This window comes from Carassius carassius, chromosome 43, assembly GCF_963082965.1.
Source record: "Carassius carassius chromosome 43, fCarCar2.1, whole genome shotgun sequence".
Lineage (NCBI taxonomy): Eukaryota > Metazoa > Chordata > Actinopteri > Cypriniformes > Cyprinidae > Carassius > Carassius carassius.
In genome coordinates this window covers 2,386,020-2,413,621 of record NC_081797.1, presented here as the reverse complement: position 1 = coordinate 2,413,621, position 27,602 = coordinate 2,386,020, and the positions used below count along the sequence as shown (strand labels likewise).

Below are 27,602 nucleotides of genomic sequence, written 5' to 3'. Positions count from 1 at the left end.
ACTGACAGATCTCCTTTAGCACAGTTTAGTGATGAAATACTGCAAAGCTCTTATAAAAGGCTCATGCGCAGCTGTCTGCTTCTCTGACAGCAAGACCATGAGCAAATGCTGAAGTCTCAGATGTTTCTCCTGAGAATAAGACTCCAGTAATCTCATGTGAGTATCTCAACAACCTCAATATGCTCCAGGGTCATTTCTTAGCCAAATTCACATACCCAAATTTGCTGTTTTTATCTCTCCTGAAGACTTTAAGAAGAAACATCTGAGATGAAATGGACACCTTAATGAAATATAATTGAGATCTGCATTAAATCCCAGTTTTAAACGAGCGACAGTCTGCGCAGTAAAACTGTGCTCTTGGAGAGCGGTGTGTGCGCTTTATTCTCCTAAATGAGCATCATTGAGTCGCTGGGAAGAAAAACACTCTTCCTAAAGCATCAGTATGCAGAGAACGCCTGGACACACAGAGAATGAGCAGGAGAAAGGAAACGTTTGAATTCACAGACAAACTTGAGTTAAGTGGGGAAAAAACATCCAAACTGTAATCAATAATCAATTTTCCAGAGTTTTGTTTAAGGTATTACTAAGAGGGTTTTTAGAGTGTTTTGGGTTCACTGTTAGTTTTTGTCTTAGCAAACTAAAAATACTGATATCTGTCTGTAACTTCAAATAAAAAAATATTCCAATAGAAATAAGCCTGCTTTTGACTAGTATCCCATGATCCTCTCTGAAGGATCATTCTGAGCCCCGTTTCTTCAGCTCCTGAGAGGCTGGTGTGATCAGGGTGGTCTTTTGAGATGGAGCCAGAATGCTTCGTTTCTCTGGTGTCCTTCAGCTGAGAGAAAACACAAAGCTTCACAGGCTGAACGAGCGCTGGGTGACGGTGTTATGCAATCGGCCGGTGCCCCACTGAAGCCTCAAGCTCTCAGTGTTTTGTGAATGGGAGCGAGAGGGAGGTGCAGGGGGGAGGAGTTGGACTTGGACCATCCAGAGCTGACTGACGGGATCCACGAAACCAGAAAACCTCCACATTACAGAGCAAAACCTGAGAATATACAGGAAACGTGACACTGCAACGTTCTAATGAAAGGTGAGTTTTCTCTTCTTCATGCATATTCAATCTAATGCATTCTTGTGTGTGCATGACTTTTTTTTTTTTTTAGGTAAATGCAACTCTATGAGTGCATGTTTGTGTAGCTTTATCTCTCTGATTCTATTAAAACTAGTTTGTACTGTTACAAATATTCTTTTCACCTTCAACACAATTTGACTTCTTTCCCTTCTAAATAATTGATGCTTTTCGTTCACAAAAATATTTGTTTTATAAATGCATGTAGAATTTGCAATACTGTTGAAAAGTTTGGGTCAGTATGATTTTTGGTAACACTTTAGAATAATGGTCCATTAGTTAATGTTAGTTAATTAACATGAACAAACAATGAACAATACATTACTGTATTTATTAATCTTTGTTAATGTTAGTTAATGAAAATACAGTTATTCATTGTTAGTTCATGCTAATTCACAGTGCATTAACTAATGTTAACAAGCACAACTTTTGATTTGAATAATGCATTAGTAAATGTTGAAATTAACAACAATTAAGATTAATAAATGCTGTAAAAGGATTGCTCTTGCTTGGATCATGTTAACTAAAGTAGTTAACTAACATTAACTAATGGACCGTTATTCTAAAGTGTTACCAGATTTTTTATATATATAAGATATTAATACTTTTATTTAAGGATGCATTTAATTGATCAAAAGTGACAGCAAAGATATTCATAATATTACAAAATTATTACAAGTAAATGCTGTTGTTTTGAACCTTCTGTTAATGAAAGAATCCTGAAAAATAAAATGTATCACAGTTCCCACAAAATACGATAATCAGCACGTGACACTGAAGACTAGAGAAATTATGCTGAAAAATCAGCTTTGATCACAGGAATAAATTACATTTTAATATATATACACATTTAAGGTGCAAAAATATTTCCACTGTTTTTGAACAGTAATTATATTTGTCTACAATTAAAATTAAACTATTTTTTAATAATTTTTAACGATCATGAGATACAACTTTTGAAGATGACTAAAAACAATAACCAGTTGCCTGCAAAGCAATTAGTTCTAAATGTGCAATTAATTATTTTTGCTTTGTATAAAAAATATGGTCAGAATGAATGCAAACTCCACGGCTGAGGAATTGCAGCGCTTCATGCACATGTCACATGTGTGATATACAGTGTGAAGATGTTTTCAGCTATGCAGTTCGTTCCTCTGGGATTTTTCCACTAGCATGTTCAGATTCCCAAACACCATCACAACATGTTATTCTGCTTGTATGATTGAACGAGCAGCCACGAAGTCACAAAAAAACTCATTCATTTCAATTTGTCAAATCCTGACAGCTGCACCAATTAAATAAAACTTTGCGAATCAGTTCAATACTTATGAATCCAAATAATGAGCTGCCAAGCTGAAGGACCTAAGTGACACACGAGTGTGATTTATGGACGCTTGAGTTTGGCCCCACATTGACTGTGGTTTTGGATTATTTGAGGATCTTTCTGCCTGGACGTCCCAGCTTTATGTCAGCAAGTTGAGAGATTTACTAAGCAGGCAGAGATTCTGGCAAACAGCAACTTTTGGCGAGATGCCATTTTTATATTTGTCCTGCAAGTATCTACCTGCATTGAGAGCTTTTCTATTTCTGTCATTTCTCATCCTTCAAAGCGTAATTTGATATCACAGATGGCCCAGAGGACATGTCAGTCGTTTGCTCTTTCATATCCAATGAGAGTTTTAGAAATAACTGAGTTCATATTGAGACACGTTTGGTTGCAGCCTAATCTTGTCAGTTTTGAGATCTCCTTTGAATCTCTAATGATCATATGTCAGAGATAAGCAGGGTCTTTTTGAGATGTTAAGAGACTTGGTGTCTAAAAAAGTACATACATTTGTTTGAGACATTGTTGAGACATTACTTTGGTATCTTTGAGAAAGCGGAGCACAGTTTGAGATATTTGTAGATCTCCTTTGAAACGGATATATGTGATTTTGGCAGGGTTTTCCCCTCAGATACATCTGAATTTATCAGTTTGCATTACAATTGGCGTCTTGGAGAAACTATTGAGATGATAACGAGATCTATGTGCAACTGCTCTTTTCTTTTTGAGAAATCTAAAGATTGTTTGAGCCATTTTTGAGATCTCTTTTGAAACTTGGGAAAGTATATGTAAGATTAACAGGGTTTCCTTTCTAATGAGAAAAACATCTGAAAAACAGTGGATCTAAGGAGGTCAGTTTGCATCTCATTGGTGTCTGGGAGAAACAGCTGTGATATTAAAGAGACCTTTGTGGAATTCTTCTCTCCTTTGGAATCTCTGAGAAATCCGAGAACTGTCGGAGATATTTTTAGATCTCTTTTGTAACTCTAGAGATGACATATAATATTACCTGGGGGGGGGGGGGGGGGGGGGGGGGGGGGTGCTCTTGAGGTGTGAAAATTGAGCAGGTCTGCTTGCATTCTGTTGTCGAGAAGAAACAGCTGAGATATTAAAGAGATATTTGGGGAATTCTTAGAATCTCTGTGAGATTTGAGATATTTAAAGATCCCTTTTGTGACTCTAAAGAGGATATATGTGATTAGCAGGGTTTTCCCTTTAGGAGAAACATCTGAGAAGCAGGAGAATTCAGCAAGTCTGTTTGCATTACATTGTCTAAGAGAAACAATTGAGATATTAGAGATCTTTCTGCAGTTCCTCTTTTCTTTTTTTGTCTGAGTGGAGTTTGAGACATTTAAGACCTATTCTGAAACCCAGGAACTTATATATGTAAGATTAGCAGGGTTTTTTTTCCTCGAAAGAAATCTGAGAAGTTGGAGGCTTGAGCAGGTCAGTTTGCATCTCACTGGTGTCTAGGAGAAACAGTTGAGATAATAAGGACATCTATATGCATTTTCTCTTTCATTTTGGTATCTGAGGACAGTTTGAGATCTCCTTCAAAACTCCAGACATGGTATTGGAGATTATCAGCCTTTTTCTCAGGAGAAACCTCTGAGAAGCAGGGGCCTTTAGCTACTCCATTTACTCTTCATTTAACCTCATATATTTTATTAAAAATGTTGTTGTTGTTTTTTTTCTTCTAGTGAGAACAGACTGAGAAGCAGAAGACTCGAGTTGAAAATATGTTTGGTAACATGGAAAAAGAGACTTTAAATGTACAGTTTGGTATCATAGGCAAATCGTAGCACAGATTGGATGCTTTTGAGATCCATTCTGAAAGACCTGAGATCGCATCAAGAGCACATTATGAGAAGCAAGTTATTTAAGAAGAAACTCCATTTGCTCTCCATCTAATATTACTGGTGTCTGGGAGAAACAACTGAGATGATAATTACGAGATCTCTTTTGTGATTTTTTTCATTCCTGGGGTAAACAGCACACAGAAGCTCAGCTCTATAAGACTAACTTGTGATCTCATCTCTGGCCTTGTGAAAACTGCAGTAAACTGTGATCAAACCGCCACCATCTTCCAAACAAATGGCCTTCAATCCCAGAAGTCTGTTCTAGCTCATGCTTCCAGCTCTTCATTCCTTCAGGTGTCTTGTTAATGCAAGAGTCTATTTTTACCAGCCTGGTAATGCTTTTCACTCACAACTGTGACAGTAGAGGCGCTGTGCCGTTTCTGGACGAGAGAAAGAGCACATTCTCAAGGCCTCTGGCTCTGCGGGACATCCACAATGCTTGTGGTTTGAAACCTCAAGTATGTGGAACAGACGTCTGTCCCTCGAGGGACGGAGACAGGGAGACCTGTTAACTCTGGACCCCTGGAGCCTTGAAGCAGGGTTTTGACCCAACACCGGAGTAGTTTATTGTACAAAATTCTGTGAGAATTTGCTTAAAATCAAACAGTGAAACTATCTGATGCATCGCAGATTTTTCCAAATGCTTTGTGATTTTCTCTCATATTTTTCACTGCAGACGGGCCTACATGCTTTAGAAACAGTCACACTCTGCTTGCTTCCAGTTCCTTACAAACATTTCAACCTAAAATAACCGCTTATAAAGTTTGAAAAGGTTGAAGTGAATTACAAGGGTGTTTACAGTGAGCTGTGTTTACATTAATATTGTGTCATTATGAGCCGAGGTGTGACTCTTGACTCAACTGGACACACAAGCACTTTTCTTCATTAGCATTTGATTATGAAGTTAAAAACTAGATTTGAGCGCCATCTGCTGTAAAAATTTAGCTCAGATAAGAGTGAATCGCAATGCATTCAGAATCAATCCATGAATCGCGATGCATCGAATTTATCCCAGCCCTAACTAAAAATGTATTTACAACAAAAATAATAACAAGTCCCTTGCTTCTTTAAAAAATGCGAAAATTAAGGTTATAGGAAGTCATTGGCCGGGTTTCCATCCAAAGTTGCACATTTTACTTGTGCGCAAAATTGGAATGTCGCAACTTGAAAAATGGTGTGTTCCGCGGTTGAAATAAAATGCTTTCTGATCTTTATTAATGTTTATTTTGTGCTTTAAGTGAACTAAGGCACTATTGCGTTTTATTTTTAGTAATAGTATTTGTTTGAATTTCACAAAAAAAATTACAATTTGAAAGGTGAGAGTCTTGTCTGGTCTGTCGGCACGTTGTCCGTTTTCTCTTTAATCTGCGATGCATTTTTCACTGCGTGAGAACATGATTTGTAGTGTAACAGCGGCATTGTTTGTCGGATATAGCAACAGTAACTAAAAGTGGGTGGGTCTTTGCAAAACGTCAATTCTACAGAAATACTTTGACGATAGATTTTGCTCATGTCACTTTCAGATGCTGTGAAATGAGATCAGTCTGCTGATTAGTCAGGTTTTGCCATCCCATAGTGCAAAGATGTGACTTTGTAATGCGAATGGAGGAATTTATTTGGCGAATAAGTTAACCATGTCCCATTTTTGACATGAACCCTTTTCGCACAAGTCTAAAACCACCTCAAGTGAGCATAAAACTTTTCTTTTTCAAAATTTGGCATTTCCATTACTCGTTTCTGATGCGATACTCAAAATGTGCATTAAAACAGGGTAATGGAAACATAGCTATTGTGTCGATTAACTCTTTACCTGCCATTGACTGAATTTTCTGGCTTTCCATGTTTTTGCCGTTTTATGGTTGGAGACGCTATTACACTTTTTCTGAAAGAGTACTGAATCTCCGGATTGAAACATGTTGAAGAAGAAGGAGAAACAAGCGTTTGCATATGTAAGCAGATGCATATGAAAAATTTCTCGATCTTCAAGCATGTAAATAAAAAATGCTGGCAGCGAATGGCAACTAAAAAAAAAGAAAAGATGCTGGTGGAAAAAGGGTTAAATGATGTGAACTATTCCTTTAATGTCTTTGACTTGGTCTTGATTGTGACGGGGCCACTGAAAGCCCAGGTGAGTCCGACTCGTTAATTCAAGCTGACAGATATGAACACAATGAGTGAGTCTTCTGTTTCGCACACAGAGCGAGTCCTTTCCCACAATGCTAGTGTGATCTGTTACTATCATGGCGTACAACAGACAGGATGTAGTCACCAGTATTGCACTAGAACGGGGATGGCTCACACAGAAATGAGTTCTGTCATCATTTCCTCACTACTAACCTTCAAATCAAACCTGTATGAAAAAAGGTCAAAATTTCAGTAAACATTTACAGTATAGGTTGTAGGTTCGATACCCAGGGAACATGCATACTGATTAAAACAAAATAAATGCACTGTATGTCGCTGTGATTTTTAACATGCTGTTATGCAGTTTTTTGAAGCATTCAAGTGTTACAGTTGCGTTGTGGTTGCTAAGTCCTACATGTTTTTAATATGATGCTATATAACATTTTGCTATGCAGTTGTAAAGCATTTTAAGAGTTTTATTGCATATTTCTATGCAGTTGCTAGGACGTTGCAATGTGGTTGCTAAAATATTGCTATACAGTTGCAAAAGCAGTCAGGGCAGTGCTGTGTGTTTGCTAAGGTAGGGTATTATGAGTATCTAAGGTATTATGAATTTTTTTACATACTGTATTATTTTGCAGTTGTTAGGATGCTGCTAAGGATACCTGAATGTTATTTAACATGTTGCTATGCTTTTTTTTTTTTTGCTAGAGCATTGCCACAGATATTGTAATGGTCGCTGCTACTGTAGGTGACATAGAGGGAGACCGCCGACAGACCAGGATCTTGTCTTCACGACAACAATATCTATATTTCATGTTTAGCATAAATATAAAGCCTACTGATAAAGACACTGTCAACAGTATTGATGGCAAAATAGACTATGTTTGACAGATGCAATATGCCAGTGTGTCACCGGCCTATATATATGTATATATATATATATATATTGGGGGTGTAAAGGTACGTGTATTCGTACCGGACCGTTTCGAGACAGGGCTTTCTGTATGGTGCACGTGTGTACCGAATGACCGAATGCAATATTTTGTGTGCAGAACATATACATTTTCGTGTTTCCACACGAACATATTAAGTGGCGGAAGTCTCCGCATTCACCGCAAATCCCGCCCTGCAGCTGATTCTAAGCCGGCGACACACTGACTGCGTGGCGTGAGCGTGGCGTTTCTGCTGCGTGTCAGGAGCGTGGCGGCTGCTTCGCGTTTTCTGTGTCTTTACACACCAGAATCGTGCCTGACGCGGCGCTGGCGCGCTGCTGCTACTGTAGGTGACATAGAGGGAGACCGCCGACAGACCAGGATCTTGTCTTCACGACTACAATATCTGTACTTCATGTTGAGCATAAATATAATGCCTACTGATAAAGGACACCGTCAACAGTATTGACGGCAAAATAGACTATGTTTGAAAGTGAAAAAAGAAAGAAAAGTGACGTGACATTCAGCCAAGTATGGTGACCCATACTCAGAATTCGTGCTCTGCATTTAACCCATCCAAAGTGCACACACACACCTGGAGCAGTGGGCAGCCATTTATGCTGCGGCGCCCAGGGAGCAGTTGGGAGTTCAGTGCCTTGCTCAAGGGCATCTAAGTCATGGTATTGAGGGTGGAGAGAGAACTGTACATGCACTCCCCCCACCCACAATTCCTGCCGGCCCGAGACTCGAACTCACAACCCTTCGATTGGGAGTCCGACTCTCTAACCATTAGGCCACGATTTCCCCTAAAGGTGACAGGTGCAATATGCCAGTGTGTCACCGGCCTAAGGTTTTCAAAAGGCATCATGCAAGTGTGAACATCACTACAACTAGGAAAAAAACGATTGTAATTCAAACGCAGCTCCCGTCGGCATTTAAACAGACCTTTGCTCTTAATTCAGATCAGTCCAACGCAATAACGAAATCTGAGCAGGTCTAAAAACTGAAACTCTTCATGCTGCACTTTACACTTTGGAAAAGTTATAAATATTTTTTAAATGTGAGCAGGCCTACACGCTGGGATTGGTAATGCTGCACTGTAATCATAGTTATTTATTTATATTTTTCATTATATTTTATTATATGATATTGGTTTGAGACTGAGAGTATTTTATTTAGTGGAGAACTTTGCAGCAGTATTTTATTTCTTATTCTTTTTTTATTTTATATATACTTTATTAAAAAGCATTTTTAAAAAAACTGTAAACAAATTGTTAAAAAAAGTTTATAGTAATAAACAACCTGCAGTTTAATGTTTGCATTTCTTTCCCTTACTGTACCGAAAATGAACCGAACCGTGACTTTAAAACCGAGGTACGTACCGAACCATGATTTTTGCATACCGTTACACCCCTAATATATATATATATATATATATATATATATATATATGGAGCATTGCTATATGGTTGCTAAGGAGTCCAGAGTGTTTTTAAACATGCTGCTATGCAGTTGCAAAAACATACTATGTCTTATTATTTTGTTGCAGTGCAGTTGCTAGGGCATTATAGTGTTCCAAGTGTTATTTGACATGGTGCTATGTGCTTCCAAAAGCAAGTGTTTTTGTGTGTGTGTGTGTGTGTGTGTGTGTGTGTGTGTGTGTGTGTGTGTGTGTGTTGGTATGAAGATGTTAAGGTTGCATTTTTTTTTTTCATGTTTCTATCAGGTATTAGGGGTATTTTGGGTACTGACTAGGGATGGATATCGTTTACATTTTATTGATACTGATACTTCTTATCGATACTGTTATGAATACTTTTTGGTGCAAAAAAAGTTGTTGTTATTTGAAAAAGTTATTTTATCAATGCTGAACTTATTATATTATTAATATAGCGACTATATTAAAGTTCTTTAGTCAAGAGCAGTAAGTTATTTTTCTCTTTGTTTTATTTTGTAAACATTAAAGGAATAGTTCACCAAAAAATGAAAACTGTGTCATCATTCACTCAATCAAGTTGTATTAAACCTGAATGAGTTTCTTCTTCTGTTGAACATAATTTTTAATAAAGAATGTGGGAAACTAAACAGTTGCTGGGCCCCAGTGACTTTAGCCGCGTTTCCACAGCAGGAACTTTACCCAGGAACTAGGGACTTTTGGGCGGTACTCGGTGTGTTTCCACCGCAGGAACCAGGAACTAAATTAAGTTCTGGGTAAAAAAATGCCCCTCAGAAAGTCCCTGCTGGCGAGGTGGTACTTTTAAAAAATTCCGGAACTTTCGGGGGCGGGACTTGGACGCTAAACATCCTGATTGGTTGAGTTCACACAGCATTGTGATTTCAGCCACCATTTATTCGGATCATTTTCAAAATTACTGTTAATGTGTCATGAAATGTAATTTTAAAAGTATTTCAGGCAAGAATGTAGTTGTTAAAAACTCAAATCTGTGGTTTATTTAAAAAGACAGCGCCTATTTAAAAATATTTTTGGCCGATCTCAGAGACGGTGAGCTCCACGTGACCAGCGGGAGCTCAGTGATCATCTATCCGCCGAGAAGCAGCCTCACCTCGGCTAGACCTTCTGATGTGGGCCGCTGGCTCTGACGTCTCTTTAGTGGTTAAACATAACATAATTCGTTTTGAGTAAATCTAACAGGTAATCTTTGGTCTGTATTAAATTTATCTATATGTTAAAATGAAAATAAAAAAGGCGAATTTATATAATATTTCATTTCATTGTAATGTCTGTATATATACACATTTCCCTGAACTAAGTACATTTATGCAGCTGTTATTATGTTTAAATGAAAAAGAAAGGAGGCAGTGGTATTTGATATCCTATTTCGTTTTATTGTAAATATACAATGAGGAAAATTGCAGTAGTCAAGGCGAGCTGACTGATGTTATCAACAAAAAGTTCCTGGTACAAATGTTCCGGGTAATTTCGGTGGAAACGCGGCATTTCATTTTTTTTTTTTACCCACAACTGTTTGTTTACCCACATTCTTCAAAATATCTTCTTTTCTGTTCAGCACAAGAATGAATAAAAATTAAGACATGTTTTTAAACAAAATGAGTGAGTAAATAATGTAGAATTTACATTTTTGGCCGAACTGTCCCTTTAATGACAAGCGGCACAATGTGGAGTACTGTCCCTTTAAGAGGTGCACGCATCTGTTGTATCTCAACAGTTTACTTTCACTTTAGACATTAACTATGTTTTGTTTTGAGAGTATTAGCGCAATCAGACGACAACTAAGTAATCAGCTGCTGTTTGACCGGCCTTTCAGTGTATGGACGCTTCGGGGGGATGTTCTCTGAATTAGCACGTGAACAGCATGCAAATGAAACATTTAAATGGCACGCGGAAATAGTACTTTTGTGATTGTGAATAAGTCTCGTGAGTCTTATCGGTATTCTGGTATCAACGCATTTATAGGTCCAAAAAAATACCAGTTCTCGGTACCCAGCCCTAGTACTAACCAGTGTAGATGACTAAGATGTTCCATGTGTTTATTTTAAGTTTAGTGAAGTGCAGCTGCCCTTTATATCGCTTTGAGTTTTTCACGTGCTGTTTTTGCTTTCGGTTTTGTAATAAATCATAACAGATTGTGTGGCTTCTGAATGCAACGGTTACACGTCTCGGCAAAACATGCAATAAAATGTCAGGAATTGAGTGGATCCACTGCATTCACACAAACATACAGTCTTCTTCTGGCTTTTGTGCTCAGACTGGTTTACAAGCTGCATTTATGAAAGGATCTGGTCTGAATGGGTGTGTCCAGGTTTCATTTCTTTACGCTTTACCAGAAAAAAAAGAAGTTCTGTTTCAATGTGAATGAAAACACAGTTTCTCTATCTGTCTTCTGATTGAGAGACATTCAGACGGAATTAAATTAATTACACAGTACATTGATTAATTAACCAAAATAACCATATAGGGTTCCTTGCATTATATTTTGTAATTAACTCCATTAAATAACAATGAATGCTGCTATTGACCGAACAGCAGTCATCAGATTCATTTTTTTGTTTTCAAACAGAAGAGAAAGAGATGATGGACCCGTCTAATGGGCTGAACCGGCCGCTGGAGATTGTCCCAAACACGGAGGTGAAGATGAAGGACAGAGGACAGTGGAGCAACAAGCTGGAGTTTGTCCTGTCGGTGGCCGGAGAGATCATTGGACTGGGAAACGTGTGGCGCTTCCCGTATCTCTGCTACAAGAACGGTGGAGGTGAGGAGATGCAGAAGTACCATGATACATACCATGGTACTGATCATGTCCAAAACATATTATAACTATGATACCATGTTCAAAAAGCCATGGTATACCATGGTACAGCTCCTAAAAAACATAGTATGACAATGGTAAATCACAGTTTAACATAATATTAACATGAACATGTCCATAAACCTCAATTACAAAAATGCACCAATAAGTACCATGGTGCTACTATGGTATTTTGGACATTTAACATGGTATTCTGGAAAATGAATTGGTACATGAACTGGTACAATGGTATATAAAGAAGTAACACTCTAATATAATTTGATGTCATTACTGTACCATGACACTTGGCCCAAGAAATCATGGTTTAATTGTAACATGCAAAAAAGGTGATTTACCATCTTACATATCAGAAATCAGGCAATTACCAAGGTACATGTCCAGAAAAAACAACAACAAAAAATGTGTCTAAAAAAGCATGGTGTTACAATAGTACATATTATGAAAATCATGGCTTTATCATAGTACATGTCAAGAAACATGTTATTTACATAGCACATGTTAAAAAATAAACATGTTTTACATGGATACATGTACAAAAAAACTAAGTATTATCATTGAACATGTCCAAATGCATGGTATTACCATGGTACATATGCAAAATATGGTATGTCCATGGTACATGTCTAAAAAACAAGATTTTATCATGGTACATGTACAAAAACATGGCATAACCATGGTGCATGTTCAAAAAAAAAAAAGGTTATTACCCCGGTATGTCTAGAAACACCCAAAGTATTATCATGGAACATGTTCAAAAATATAATATTACCATGACACGTGTACAAAATCATATTATCATGGTGCATATCCCAACAATATGGTATTACAAGAGTAAATGTCAAAAAAACATGGTATATGTCCACAGTATTAGTATGGAACATTCTCAAAAATATACAATTTCCTTAGTTTATGTAAAAAAAAGAAAAAAGTCTGATTATGGTACATCTCCAAACAGTTTGAATCAGTTAAAGTTGTTGTTAAAATGTTCGTCTCAGCAGTTTATGTGGGGTAATGTGCCTCCGCCAGAACTCATGACTCACACTACAGAGGTTTAGAGTCAACATCAGTCCAGTGCTAGTGCAGATATCTTACCTTGAGTCCCAGCACAAAGAGCTGACTCATTAACACACGACTAGTTAACATCCCTGCAGGGGAAAGACTGACAGACATGAGCGGAGAAAGAACGCAGGACGCGTCGGGACACTTTCCCTCACCAGTTCATTCAGATCCAGAGCTGGACTGAATCAGTGTAAAATAGTTTAGAGCAGGGCTTTCCAAACTATAGATGCCACAGATCATCTAATGTTTTTTTTTCTACTCACAATTGTATCGTTAATGTATTATTTATTTTAAACAAATTAATTATTTTAATTAGTTTATCAATGTATCCTTCATTGAAATCGTTTTTTTATGTATTTACATATTTTTATTAGTCAATTATTTTTAATTAGACTTACTAATTAATTTATTTAAAATAGTTTATTTAGTGTTTTTTAATCAATTTAATTCCTTTTTAGTCCATTTGTATTTATTTTGATCTTATTTTAATCAAATTTCTTTATTTATATAGTTATTTAAATCTTTTTTTTTTTTTTTTGCATTTTTACATAGTTTTTCTCTGAACTTTTCCACATACCCCCCCAAGCACTCCCTTGCGACCCCCCCCCACCCGGACACCAGTTTGTAAACCCTTGGCTTAGAGGATCCATCTGGGCAGCAAAAGTTGAGGATTTAATAAGGATCAACACAGATAGCGAATGTGTTTAGCGTTTGCCAGGTGTTTGTGAAACTGACCCATTGATCCAGCAACTGGCCTTATGAAAGCGTTACCAGTACAGAAGGTGAAAGGTCACAGCTGTTGTTTGATCAATCCATAGCGTGTGTCCATACAGAGACGTTTGGGCCTTTGGAAACATTTCTTGCGTTTGCAGATGTCTGCAGCTTCTCCGATGTTTCTCCTGAGAAACAGACCTCAGTAATCTCACACATTTCTCCCCTAGAGCTTCAAACTCTGATTCTCCTTCTGTATGACTTACGTCTTTATCCTCTTCCAGGTGCATTTTTCATCCCCTACCTGATCTTCCTCTTCACCTGCGGTATTCCCGTGTTTTTCCTGGAGATCTCTCTGGGTCAGTTCACCAGCGAGGGAGGAATCACATGCTGGAGGAAGATCAGCCCGCTGTTTGAAGGTGAAGCAACAAGATGTCGGTTCCTTGGATCCTTAAATATGTAGCATGAAAAACTGCAAACCAATACAGTATGACAAGAGCAGTTTGTTTGTTATATAAGTGCACAGGAACCAGAGGGTACAAAAACGATTTGTTCTTCAGAACAATAAATTAATAAACCCCCCTTTCTTTTTTACTGCTTGAGACACTGATTTTTTTCAAAGATGTAAATAAAACAAAGACTGGCCCCTTTTTCCAAGAAAAAACAATTTCAGTTTTTCTGCTAAAAAAACTTGATGTTTAACTCAGTGTTGCTACTATTATTTTGTGAAATAAAACAGAAATTGTGATTTTTGACTGTTCACTTCAGAAGTTCAGGTCTTTTCAATAAAAATAATACAACAATATTGTTTTGATATAATGGTAAATATATTGAATTTATTTATTAAATAATCTGAATAGCCCAGAATGTTTTATACTGAAATCAGTGTTATTTTATTATTGTTTAGTATTTATTAATATTTTGAAATTGCTTTCCTTTATATATTTTAGTTAGGCACTTTTGTCATTTTTATTAGTATATATATATATATATATATATATATATATATATATATATATATATATAGATTTTTTTTTTTTTTTTTTTTTTAAGATTAATTAAACATTAAACGTTACAACTTTTGATCTAACATTTCTTATGTTATTTTCTTTTTACCGAATTTCCATTTTTAATCTTTTCTTTTTTTTCAGTCTACAAGAACAACCGATTTCTGTTCTATTCATAAATAAATGAATGAATGAATGAAATTGTGGTAATAATGAAGTGACGTCATTTTGCACATTTTCTCAGTTTTGTCACAAGCTGTTGTTCTGTCTGTAACTGCAGGCATTGGTTACGCCACTCAGGTCATCGTGGCTCTGCTCAACTTCTACTATATAATAGTTCTGGCCTGGGGAATATTTTACCTGTCCTTCTCCTTCACCTGGAACCTGCCGTGGGCCTCCTGCAACAACACCTGGAACACAGGTGAGCTTCACATCACACCAACACACCTGTAGCTTTATGTGCTTCTGGATTATCATTGGTTCTTAAGGCTCAATGGTTTCTACTGTTTATATAATCCAGGGATTCCTGTTGTTTTTTAGATGCTTGTGTGGAATTCCAAAGACGAAATGTATCCAATGACCAAAGTTACCTTGATAACGCAACATCACCTGTCATTGAGTTTTGGGAGTAAGTTTCATTATATCTTCCTGTCTAACTTTTAGTACCAGATAAATCAAGCATAAACCTCAAGTGACTTCTCAAACCTGCTTTCCAGATAAATGCCTGTATTTATGCCACATACACAATCCTGAAAGTTCTCCAGCTGACCAAGTGCATGTGGTTTGAAGAAGGCTGCAGCTGATGTGTTATTTCTGTCTCTCTGTAGACGCAGAGTTTTGCGGATCTCGTCTGGGATTGAGGAGATAGGAACGCTGCACTGGGATCTGGTCCTCTGTCTGTTGTTGGCCTGGGTTCTCTGCTATTTCTGCATCTGGAAAGGCGTCAAATCCACCGGCAAGGTACGTGACTTAAGACCTGGGGTGTGTTTCCCAAAACCATAGTTGCTAACTAAGTTATGCAATTTCCCGTTGCCTACCAACTAAGTTGCTAACAGGTTAGCAACTATGGTTTTGGGAAACGCACCCCTAATGGTTTCTTTCTAGTTTTAGTTTGTTCAAATTATCCATCAGATTCAAGTAACAATTTAATTTGCAATTTGCATTTAGTAGAGATCATGCAAATGCTATATTAATTACCAAAAATGAAAAAAATATTTTAATAAGTATAAATCAAAACAAAATATCCGTTCAAAAAAAATATATAAATATATATATATATATATAAAGATTTAAAATATATTTGAAAAATATGACCCTGGAGCACAAAAACAGTCAAAAGTAGCACAGAGATATTTATAGCAATAGCCAAAAATACATTGTATGGGTCAAAATTATTAATATTTCTTTTATGCCAAAAATCATTAGGATATTAAGTAAAGATCATGTTCCATGAAGATATTTTGTAAATTTCCTACCATAAATATATATTAAAAAAATGTATTAGTAATATGACAAATTTAAAGGTGATTTTCTCAATATTTAGTTCTTTTTTGCACCCTCAGATTCCAGATTTTCAAATAGTTGTATCTCGACCAAATATTGTCCTCCGAACAAACCAGACATCAATAGAAGATTTCCATTGCTGTATAAACTGTATTTAAAAATAAATAAATAACCCATATGATTTTTGTGGTCCAGGGTCACGAATGTGAAAATTATAATATTATAAAATAACAGTAATTAAACAGAGTTTTTTTTTTTTACATTTATTAAATATGTGTTAAATTGTGTGTACATTTTATTTGCTGTCATGATAAATATCCAAACATATGTTGTCCTTTAGCTTGCCGCTGTGTTCCTGTCACTCAACAGGTGGTGTACTTCACTGCGACCTTCCCGTATGTGATGCTGGTGATTTTACTGATCAGAGGGGTCACACTGCCTGGAGCATCCCGTGGGATCCAGTTCTATCTTTATCCCGACTTGGGACGGTTAGCCGACCCGCAGGTATCATAAATAATTAACTTTTCATCTACTGCAGTTATGACTTGAAAATTCTTCTTGTCATGACTAGAAAGAGACATTCTGAACTAGCAAAAGTCTGATTGGTTTTAGTCTAGGATTTCGTTTCTGTTTTCTTTTAAAAACGCTGTGCCTCGAGTCGAAAGGTCACGTGATTTGTCTACCCAGGTGCTTTAGTCGAGGCCCGGAGCAGGACACCCAGCAGGGAAACATTGTTTTCTGTACTTCTTTGATAGCGTCCATCTGTGCGTTTGACCTTTGGTCCGACTTTCACATCTGTGTCACTAGAAGAGCTCACAAACCCACGTGATATCTGAGAACAGGCCACGGCACGGCCACCCAGATGCATCCAAGCATTCCTTAACATCAGCTTAAAACATCTCCTGGTACATCTCTGTCTAGCCACAATAGCATTTTTGGTTGGATTCGAGAGCTAGCATTGGTTGTGTTTGCATGGTTTCATCTTATAGCAGTATTCAAGTGATGCTCATAAAAAAAATCTAATTGGGTTTACATGAACAGCTAGTCAAGGTTTGACATTTCTGGATGGATTTTAGGGAGGACAACAGTTGTGTTGAAGTTATTTCATCTTAGCAGTATAAGAATGAGGCCAATTCAATAAATCTTAGGGTTTAGGCAAATAGGTGAAGTTTGGTATTTTTGGTTCGATTTGAGAGATGGCATTGGTTGTGTTGATGTTGTTTCATCTTAGAAGTATTAAAATTAGGCCAATTCTACTAAATTTTATGGGTTTACATTAGAAGCTGGACCAAGTTTGGGATTTTGGGTAGTTTTTGAGAGATGACATTGAATTTGTTTACAATATTTTATCTTCAAAATATAAAAATGAGGCCAATTCAATAAAATCATTGGGTTTTGCAAACAGCAGTTTTGTGCTAGTTACTAAGAAATAGTAACTAGTTACAGTTACTAGTTACTTAATTCACAAAGTAACTCAATTACTTTGTTGATTACTTACACCAAAAAGTAGTGCATTACTGTTAAAAGTAATTTTTTAGTTAAAGAACTTTCTTTAATTTTCCCATTAATGCGCGTTTATGCGTTATGGTCTATACAAACACAAAGTAAAACAGAAAGTCATTTTTAAACACTATTTTGATTAAGTTAGACCAGCACAAACTGAATATTGTATATCACAAGGATTTCTGAAATAAATAACAAAACACCTGAATAATATATTCAGAATCAAAAACTAAAGTGGCTTCTGCATCATAAAAGCTGTTGTGTTGAGCCCTTAAAAATGTTCCTTTCACAGCTTAAGTATGAAAACTATTAACAATGGACAACATAACACAAAACATTTTGAAATAAATAAATGAAAGCAATCTGAATTATTCAGAATCAATTTCGAGAAACATACATACATACATACATACATATAAATGCTGTTAAAAAATGAAATCTATGTTATCATGCTAAGGAGCTGACTGAAAGCCGGCGACTCCACAGTAGAGACAGGCTGCATGTTTTCAACAATGTTTCACCTGTATGAGAAAAACATACAGAGAATCACTTAAGACACTTTGCTGTAGACCCATTCCACATAATAATATTCATTAAAACTGTATGTTAACACGTAGGAGCTTGCTGCATGAATCCGTGAGTAGGCTACAGTTTACAAATCCATGGGAACGGATTGAGAAAGTGTGCGCGCAGATTATGAATTTGTGGGTACAGATTCAAAAACCAAGGGTACGGTTTACAAAATCTGAGCGCACGGATTGGAAATTCATGAGCTAGGATAGGACATTCGAACCAGAAAGATACAGCTTACATTTGACTAAAAGGTTTTTGTCTTTATGCTCAACTAAAGTGAAATAATGAGCATATTTCCACTTTGAGAAACTCGTGTTGCTCTCGCCTTGACTCGCCATGACTGCCGCACATACTTGAATAAACGGAAACACGCCCACAGTGCGTCTTCGTGTTTACAGTGGTTGGCATCCTACAATACTTTTTAGGCACCATTAGTTTAGTTTTTGAATCTACTTGATACTGTTAAAAGGCACATCATTAAAACAAAAAATACGAGTTCACATATCACACCTAAACACGCTTGGAAAACCCCAAACTGACCCCTGTTTTACCCCTGTTTCACACCGCAAGCGTGAGCGGCGCGCGAGCAGCGCGTATTTTTTTCGGTGTCCATGTTAATCAATGAGTGCATTCACACCGGGACCAGGAGTAGCGCGTGAGCGTCAAGCAGGAGCGTCGCGTGAACAGCAGTGAAGCGGGGGTTTCGGTGTCCGGTCTATGCTGTGCTGCTCACGCTCAATTAAAGTGAAAGCAAACTTTTGATGGAAAAATAAATATGATTTTACACAAAACTTGTTCAAAATGCACAGAATAAGCATGTCAAGAGTTTTAACAAAAACGACAATGTCTAGTGTTTTAACAATTATGCCAGAAAAGAAAATTAAGTATAACAAATATGTATTTACCCATTTAAACTTTTTAATTAATCATTTTGGGTGAAAGTATGGTGTATTGTTATAAAAACAAATGTTGAAAGAATTATACACATTGTTTGAAATGGTTATATTTTCTGCCGAACACGCTCTGCAGCCGCTGCTCTGACGCTGTACTTATACGCTTCCAGTGTGAATACTCGCGAGAGCCTGCTGCTGCAGAGACGGTGTAGTTGCGCGGACGCGCTGCTCGCTCGCCGCTCACGCTTGCGGTGTGAAACAGGGGTGACTCAAATGATTCGCGAACCCGCTCCGAACTCCCGAACTGACTCAAATGATTCACGCTCCGAACAGCCAAACTGAATCAAATGATTCGCGAACCTGCTTTTAACTCCCGAACTGACTCAAATGATTCGCGAACCCGCTCCGAACTCCCGAACTGACTCAAATGATTCACGCTCCGAACTGCCAAACTGAATCAAATGATTTGCGAAGCTGCTTTTAACTCCCGAACTGACTCAAATGATACGCGATCCTGCTCCAAATTCCGAAACTGACTCAAATGATTCGCGAACCCGCTCCGAACTCCCGATCTGACTAATATGATTCGCGAACCCGCTCCGAACTCCCGATCTGACTCAAATGATTCGCGAACCCGCGAACTCCCGATCTGACTCAAATGATTCGTGAACCCGCTCCGAACTCTCGAACTGATTAAAATGATTCACGCTCCGAACTCCCGAACTGACTCAAATTATTCACGCTCCGGACTGCCAAACTGACTCAAATGATTCGCGAACCCGCATTTAACTCCAGAACTGACTTCGCGAACCGGCTCCGAACTCCCGAACTGGCTCAATTCGCGATCCTGCTCCGAACTCCCGAACTGATTAAAATGATTCACTCTCCGAACTGACTCAAATGATTTACGCTCCGAACTGCCAAACTGACTCAAATGATTCGCGAACCCGCTTTTAACTCCAGAACTGACTCAAATGATTCGCGATACTGCTCCGAACTCCGAAACTGAGTCAAATGATTCGCGAACCCGCTTTTAACTCCAGAACTGACTCAAATGATTCGCGATCCCGCTCCGAACTCCGAAACTGAGTCAAATGATTAACGAAACGAAAGAAAAAGTGTGCTAAATTACGGTTCATTGTGACACATTCCAAAGTTCTCGGAAAGGAAAACGGAGAGAAGTTTTCTTTATTTTGCAAAAGCTTTACAGTTTTATTTTTTATTTTTCCAAAAGCTGATAGCTTTGAATAATGTCTTGCTTCTATAACCAATCAGCTTTGGTATGACCATCGCGCTGACACAACATTATTTTGCTTTATTAAAGCCTGTTAATTATCAAAATAAAATAGAGTTAAATACATAAATAAAAGTTAGACTGCTCCGTTGTACAACATGTTGCGTTCAGAGTGACCGCCCCTCACTGTGCTGATAAAGCCGATTTGAAGGATGATGTTTTATGTAGATAAAAGTACAAACACTATATAGCCTAATACATAATATTTAAAAACTTGACTGTCATAGGTAAGATTCTTTAAAATCAGTGTGAATCAGACATTCATAACTCATTTTAATTTGTATAGTTTTGTAGGGTATTCAACAATATTTCATGTTAGCTTCAGCCTTAAAGAAAGAAGCATAATAAGTCTCTTTTTGGTCAGTATGGACATTGTGGTTAATTTTGGAGACAACCATTGCTGTGTTGATGTCATTTCATCTAAGAAGTATAAAATGAGGCCAATTCAACAGAATACTGTAGGTTTATGTGAACAGCCATATAAACTTTGTGAAATCAAATTGATCTAAGGCTCCAAAAACGTAAGCATTATGGTTCAGATTCTTTAAAATCAATGTGAATCGACATTCATATTAATCGACATTACATTAACACTCATTTTAATTCTGCAATGTTTAATTTTGATATCCTTTGGTCTTTGATGTGTAAAAATGACGCCATGATTCATGAACCCTTCAGCAAGAAAAGTAAATGGTCGGTCAAAGTTAGTCAAATCAGTGATCTAATGTTTGAAAAATGTAAGCATCATGGGTCAAATCTCACGTCTTGCTTCGGACATCAGTGGTGTTTTTAGCACAGTTCTAGACCTCAGGTGATAAATGTGAGGTTTTAAGGGAAGTGTGAGGAATTTTCCCAATGGAAAAACACAGTTTCTTCTTCACATAGTCCTGGCTACAGAAATGAAGCGATCAAAAACATCAATTTCACTTGCTAAAAGACAAAACGCTAAAGGACCCAAGCATTATCGAGAGACCAATCACTCCTTTGAGAAATAAGCAGAACTTTTAATATGACAGAGGTCCTGTACAGCATATTTGTGTCACATTTTAGCATTTTTCTCCACATCATGCATCCACATCACCCTTGGCAGCACATGAATAACCTGACTTACGAAAGACAGAAACCACTGTGTGAGTGTTTCATTGACAGGCTAAAACCGCAGTCAGCATGTTTTTTCCCCAGATCATGTCTAAACCCGTTTCAAGCATTTAAGATTAATAAACAAGGGGTTACACAAGCTCTAGGAATCCTACGACAGCTCTAGTCTTTCATCTCATCCATTCAAGCTTGTTACCTGAATCCAAATTAGTTCGTTAAAGCTGCTAAAGACATCACAGGTAATTCCCGTCACTCAATATTTGACACGTTCCGCTGTTGTGTACATTGTGTTTGTGATATTTGATGTCATGGAGGTTAATAAAACAGCTAATAAAACAAATAAAAACAAAACAATATCATATGAATCCAAAAAAGCTATAGAGCACAAATGTGATTTAAAAAAAACGTTACATACATCAGTATGTTACAGCTGTGATGGTATTTTAAAAGCCAAAATGTCTGTTTTTCTGGATTCAGGTGTGGATGGACGCAGGCACGCAGATCTTCTTCTCGTATGCTATATGTTTAGGTTGCCTCACTGCACTCGGAAGCTACAATAAATACAACAACAACTGCTACAGGTGAGAAAATGGTCAAAAACATCAGCATCCATGAGACAAACTGTGAAATGTGTCTTTACGGACATTTAATAATAGCAATCCAATGTATATCAAATATACTTTTGCAGTCTTGGCCTAATGGTTAGAGAATCGGACTTGTAACCCAAAGGTTGCAGGTTTGAGTCTCAGCACTGGCATGGATTTAGGTGGGTCTTATTTACTACGATAATGAGTCAATATAAACAGTGTTTGAGTCTTTTTCGAAGTGGCATAAATGCAATCCAATAATTGATCTTAAGCATATATTAAGCAGCTAAATAAAAACACAGAAAAGGAATAAAACCCACGTGTGAATCTTTGGGCGTAAGTAACAATGGTTCACTAACTACACTGATTTAAATCTCTAGATTGGTGAGAACTGTGTTTGATTCACTAAAAAGATTTGACTCTTTAGAATCATTTGGTTCCAATATCTTTTTTTAAAGAACCAGTTCTGAATAAGAGACAGTTTTTGATACTGTAGAAAATATGTTGTGTTGAAATAGTTTTTTTCCCTTCTTTTTTTCCCTCATCAGACCGTAAGTTATGACATAATGAGGGAAGAAAGGAAGCTTAGAGAAACTAGTCTTATTGTTTCTCGTTGCTCCTCTGAATTTCATTCTATTGCCACATGCCATTGTTTTCTATTAGACTAAACATCTCAAAGAGATTCTCATTTTCCAGCGAGTACATAAAGTCCTAAACTTGAGAAATGTGTGGTTTCATACTTTGAAATCCCATCACTTTAAATCTTCAAAGGCACTTTTTTTTCCTAACATAAGCTTTTTCTTGGTGTTGGTGTGTTTTTAGGGATTCTTTGGCCCTGTGTTTCCTGAACAGCGGAACCAGTTTTGTCGCTGGTTTTGCCATCTTCTCGATTCTCGGCTTCATGTCTTATGAACAGAACGTCCCAATTTCAGAAGTGGCAGAGTCCGGTGGGTGCAGCTTTACCAGTCACCAAATTTTATATACAGTAGTATCCAGAATTGATAAAAAATCAAATAAAAAATATATTATACAGTTAAATTCCCTACATGAAAAAATATTATTTTATACAATTGTATATGTATAATGCATTTGCACACACAACATATAAACACATGATTTATAATTTTTTATTACATTAAATAAATTTGATGATTTTATATAAATGGTTTTAGACACATATAGCCAATACATGTATACATTGCATATATATATATATTCCTTTCAGCTGATTGTGCTCTACATTGTAAAAAATGCTTTTTTGTAAACAAAACAAGTATTATTGGAATACATACTATTTTTGTTTTTCCACTTCAAAATTGTAATGTTTTATTCAATGTGTTACTTGCCGTTTCTTTCTAATTGTTTGTGAAATTTTATAGCAATGTTTCTACACCATTTTGTTTTTCGGTGTCATAAAGGAAGATATCTGATGAAGGTCATGTGACCAAAATGTTGTTATTAAACATTTTTGATACTTCTTGCATACTTTGATACTTTCCTTTGGTGTAGTAAACCATAAACATTTTCAGTCAGGTATTTTTAGATAATTGATAATTGACCTTCAGCTCACAAACACAATGTAATCTCTGTCTGTCCCAGTGCACACATCTGTCTGGGGTCAAGTTTGTCTGTAAATGACCCATTTTGTCTTTTAATATGTCAAGGTCTGTTTAATCAGTTTTGTTCTCTAAATGAAATTCTAAATTCATTTTTCAGACAATACACTTGTTTTTTGGGCTCCATGTTATGCATATTTACCTTCAACCAAACATATTAAAGAGGCACACATTATGGCACACATTTTGTAGTTTCTTAACTTCTCTAATGCTGCTATTGTGTTTTCCTGTGTTCTCTTTCAGGTCCTGGTTTGGCGTTCATTGCATATCCGCGGGCAGTGTCCATGATGCCCATCTCTCCGCTGTGGGCTTGTTTCTTTTTCATCATGATTGTACTTCTGGGGTTGGACAGTCAGGTATTAATCTTCACTGTTTTTTTGTGCTTTATTGTTTTTTACAGGGCCCTAAGATTTCCATGATATTCTTTTACTGTTTTTAATTGAATGTCACATAATTTTGCAAAGACATTATTACAGCAATATACTTCTCAGTGTACTAATGGTAATAATAAAGAACTATTAATAATTATCACATTTATTCTTCACTGTTTTAATTTCAACAATGAATATCAGGTTTGCAGCACTGTTTCTAAAAAATAAAAGGTATTCTTATATACAAATGTATATTGAATTAAATTTTTTTTAATTGTTGATGTTTTACACCTTCATTTCTTTACAAATATAATAATTTATAAGTTAATTTGATAACAAGTTTTTATTAAATCATAAATCCAGACAACACAGAATTTCTGAAAGAAATGTCATTAAAACATTAGTGTTACCGTATTTAATTGATTAGAGTTGCTTTTTAATTACTAAAATTAAATTAAACAATTAAAATTAAATGAGGAAAACTTAAAATGTAAATAACATAATTTAGGGACAATATAACTGAATTTGGAGAGAAAAAAAAGAGATTGGGTTGTACAATTTATGTTACTGTTAATAAATTGTTGTTAAAATTGTATAGGTTTTATGACTTAAATTAGACATGCTTTTTATTGCTAAAATTACATTTAGCATTTAAAACAAAATCCTAAACAATAATAATTATTATTATATTTTAAATAATATATAATATTAAAATATAATAATAAAATATAATAATAATAAAATTTTGGGACATGGAATACATAGGGCCCTACATTTCAATATTTTATGCTTTGCATAATCCTGAATAATAATTTGCAAATGTTTGCATACAGTGTAATATCAAGCCCCAAACTGACAAATAATGACCCAAGTGGCTAGTAAAAATCAATAAATCGGAAGATGTGGTTTGTTCTTCTGCTCTAGTTCGTGTGTGTGGAGAGTCTGGTCACGGCTATGGTGGACATGTACCCCGCTTTCTTTCGGCAGAAGAACCGCAGAGAGCTGCTCATCCTCGCCGTGGCCGTCGTGTCCTTCCTCGTGGGCCTCATTATGCTCACAGAGGTACTGTACCAACTCCTCTGACTCTCATCATTTTATCATTTGATTTATATAATGGCCAGATTAATAGATGGTCTCTGTCTGTCTGTCAGGGTGGAATGTATGTCTTCCAGCTGTTTGATTACTACGCAGCCAGTGGGATGTGTTTGCTATTCGTAGCTATTTTTGAGACCGTCTGCATCGCTTGGATATATGGTGAGACTCCTGTTATATTGCCATGCTGTTCAGAGCCTGTGCATTTGGTGCAGGAAGCAAGAAAATGGCCATTAAATTACATAAATGATAAAATATTTAAATGCAAATTTGCAAGGCAGCAAATTAGGTTTTGAAACGGTATCATCTGTCACATTTGATATTTTTGGTAATTTCCTTGCTTTTCTTTGTTGCTTCTCAGGTGCTAATCGGTTTTATGACAATATTGAGGACATGATTGGTTACCGTCCCGGCCCATATATTAAATACTGCTGGCTCTTCTTCACCCCAGCCACATGTTTTGTGAGTCATTTACCTTCTAGACCTTATTTACCTTCAAAAATGAGTAGATTTTTTGTAACCTTAAATAACTTAACTAAACGTCTTTAGATTCTCCTATAAGTTTGTTTTAATTTTTATGCATCAATTTTTATAAATAATTTTTAAATGCTACAGAACTTAGAGCAACTTTTGTGAGGTAAATGCATTAAGATGCATTAAGTACCAAGTTCTTGGGATTTATAGTGACATCTACTGGTGTGGATGCATCACGATGCAACTTCAAAAGAATTTGGTTGCTGATGCATTTGTAGAAACTCTCCCTTTCTAAAGATTTGAATTCACTTTAGTTTTACGATCAGCCGCTCTAATCTTATTTCCTCTTCTTCTTGTCTTAACAGGGTACGTTTGCGTTCTCCCTGATCAAATACACTCCTCTGAAGTATAATAATGAGTATGTGTACCCGTGGTGGGGTTACGCTCTCGGCTGGCTGCTGGCGCTCTCTTCTATGGTTTGCATCCCGCTATGGGTTGTTTCTAAACTGAGCATGGCCAAAGGTTCACTGAGAGAGGTGATTGTGACGAAACAAAAGAAATAGCATGATAAAAAGAACATACTCTTATCATTTCTGCATATGATGCACAAATATGCAAACTATTGGCATTGGCTAAGTAGTATGTTATCCCAAACCTCTCTGATTTTCCTCCTCAGCGGATCCACGAGCTCATCACGCCCTCACCGGACCTCCCCAAAACCAGACAAGAGCAGGAGAAACTTCAGGCCATCTTTGCAGCCGACGGCGACACTCTTCGCCAGCGAGGCGGTCCGACCAAAGATGGGTACTTCCCCGTCAGCGAGAAGGAGTCGCACTGTTAGCTCAGCCGTCCCATGATGGACCACTGTATGTTTCCCTGAGGGTGGTGCTTCTAAACCTTCCCATGATACCTCACACAGTACTGGCAGCCAAATAAGCATTACGAAATAATCCACCTCTCCTCGGTCTGTCTGAGAGGGGATTTGAAGTGCTTCATGCTTGTTCTCATTGACCAGAGCACACAAAAACACAGTTTGTGCCAATATTATAGACAGCAGAATGTAGTCACTTATTTTAAATGTAATGTTGAGAGAAAGCTTAGAGTTAGCTGGCGCTATTTCTAATTTATGTCTTAACTAAGCCACACAAGTGCAGACCCGTGCACGCTCAAATTTCATTGGATAAGCATTACGGGCAAGATTTTTCATGCACTGGTCAGTTTTGAAATTTTGGGCTTTGTGGCTTTCCATAATATGTTTCTGTGTAATGGAAAGAAAACATCTAAAATACACTTTGAAGTTTATATTGCATTTTATCTATTTGCATCTGAGCATTTACATTTTTAAACACCATTTTTTAGGCCATTTTCTCAAAATGAGATTTTACTCCACTTACAGTACGTAGTACGTACTTACACCAAGCTTAACAGTTTTAGTCATATTTATATTCTGAAGGTTTTTATAGAGGGGTTTGTTCACAAGTCATTCGGTTGATTTTTCTAAAAACATGGTGACTTGTTTTCTTTTTTTTTTGTCTAAATAAATATTTTCTGATAAAAAGAGAAGAAGAAAAACCCCTCTGTATGGCCTTTAATTAAACATGCTCTGATTAGCGTGAGTATTTTTGCTTTCAGTGTGGATTCGGTGTTATCTTGTGCTTCTAGGATATATAAAATTCTGCTCTCAGTAATATTGACACAAAAGTTGAACTTCTGCGGACTAAACTTGGCCAAATATGAGCGTTAGCAGTAGATTCAGAAAGGTTGAAGTGAATCATCCAAAGCCTCTTGGATCTTAAAATGATGGCGTGAAGGGTTGGATCTGCATAAGAATTGATATTAACTAATAGCACACTCAGAAGAAGAATTTTTTCATCATTTATTCACCCTCATGTCATTCCAGACCTGTATTTCTTTAGCTTTATTTCTTCAGTGAAACATGAAAACACCCGGTCATTGTTTTTATTTTAAGCAAAAGTGCAGTTTGGATGTCTTATTTTAATTTATCTTATTTTATCTTAGATCCACGCTGTAAGCATGTATTGAACATTGGGTTGAACTTTTTTATTTCTTTTTTAACCGAAGGGATGCTGTTACAAATTATTTAACCAAACACAAACACTTACTCTTAATATTAGGCCTAATATGACTAAGTTACGTTAAA

General features: G+C 36.7%; 1 protein-coding gene across 1 annotated transcript; it reads left to right on the top strand.

Moving 5' to 3' along the window:
- Positions 1 to 733: 733 nt before the first annotated feature.
- slc6a13 (solute carrier family 6 member 13) lies at positions 734 to 27,018 on the top strand. Its single transcript, XM_059536196.1, has 15 exons — positions 734 to 1,090; positions 11,412 to 11,603; positions 13,715 to 13,849; positions 14,718 to 14,858; positions 14,978 to 15,065; positions 15,265 to 15,397; positions 16,310 to 16,444; positions 21,779 to 21,882; positions 22,711 to 22,835; positions 23,748 to 23,860; positions 24,800 to 24,937; positions 25,027 to 25,129; positions 25,329 to 25,429; positions 25,807 to 25,977; positions 26,118 to 27,018. The coding sequence occupies exons 1-15, from the start codon at positions 1,084 to 1,086 to the stop codon at positions 26,280 to 26,282; spliced, it is 1,851 nt and encodes a 616-aa protein (XP_059392179.1). The 5' UTR covers positions 734 to 1,083; the 3' UTR covers positions 26,283 to 27,018.
- Positions 27,019 to 27,602: the final 584 nt, after the last annotated feature.

Bases quoted from the DNA above. Each gene is read 5' to 3' on its own strand.
- slc6a13 (XM_059536196.1), top strand. The intron at 15,066-15,264 runs GTAAGTTTCATT...GTCTCTCTGTAG, and splicing joins CCTGTCATTGAGTTTTGGGA to ACGCAGAGTTTTGCGGATCT. The intron at 25,130-25,328 runs GTGAGACTCCTG...GTTGCTTCTCAG, and splicing joins CTGCATCGCTTGGATATATG to GTGCTAATCGGTTTTATGAC.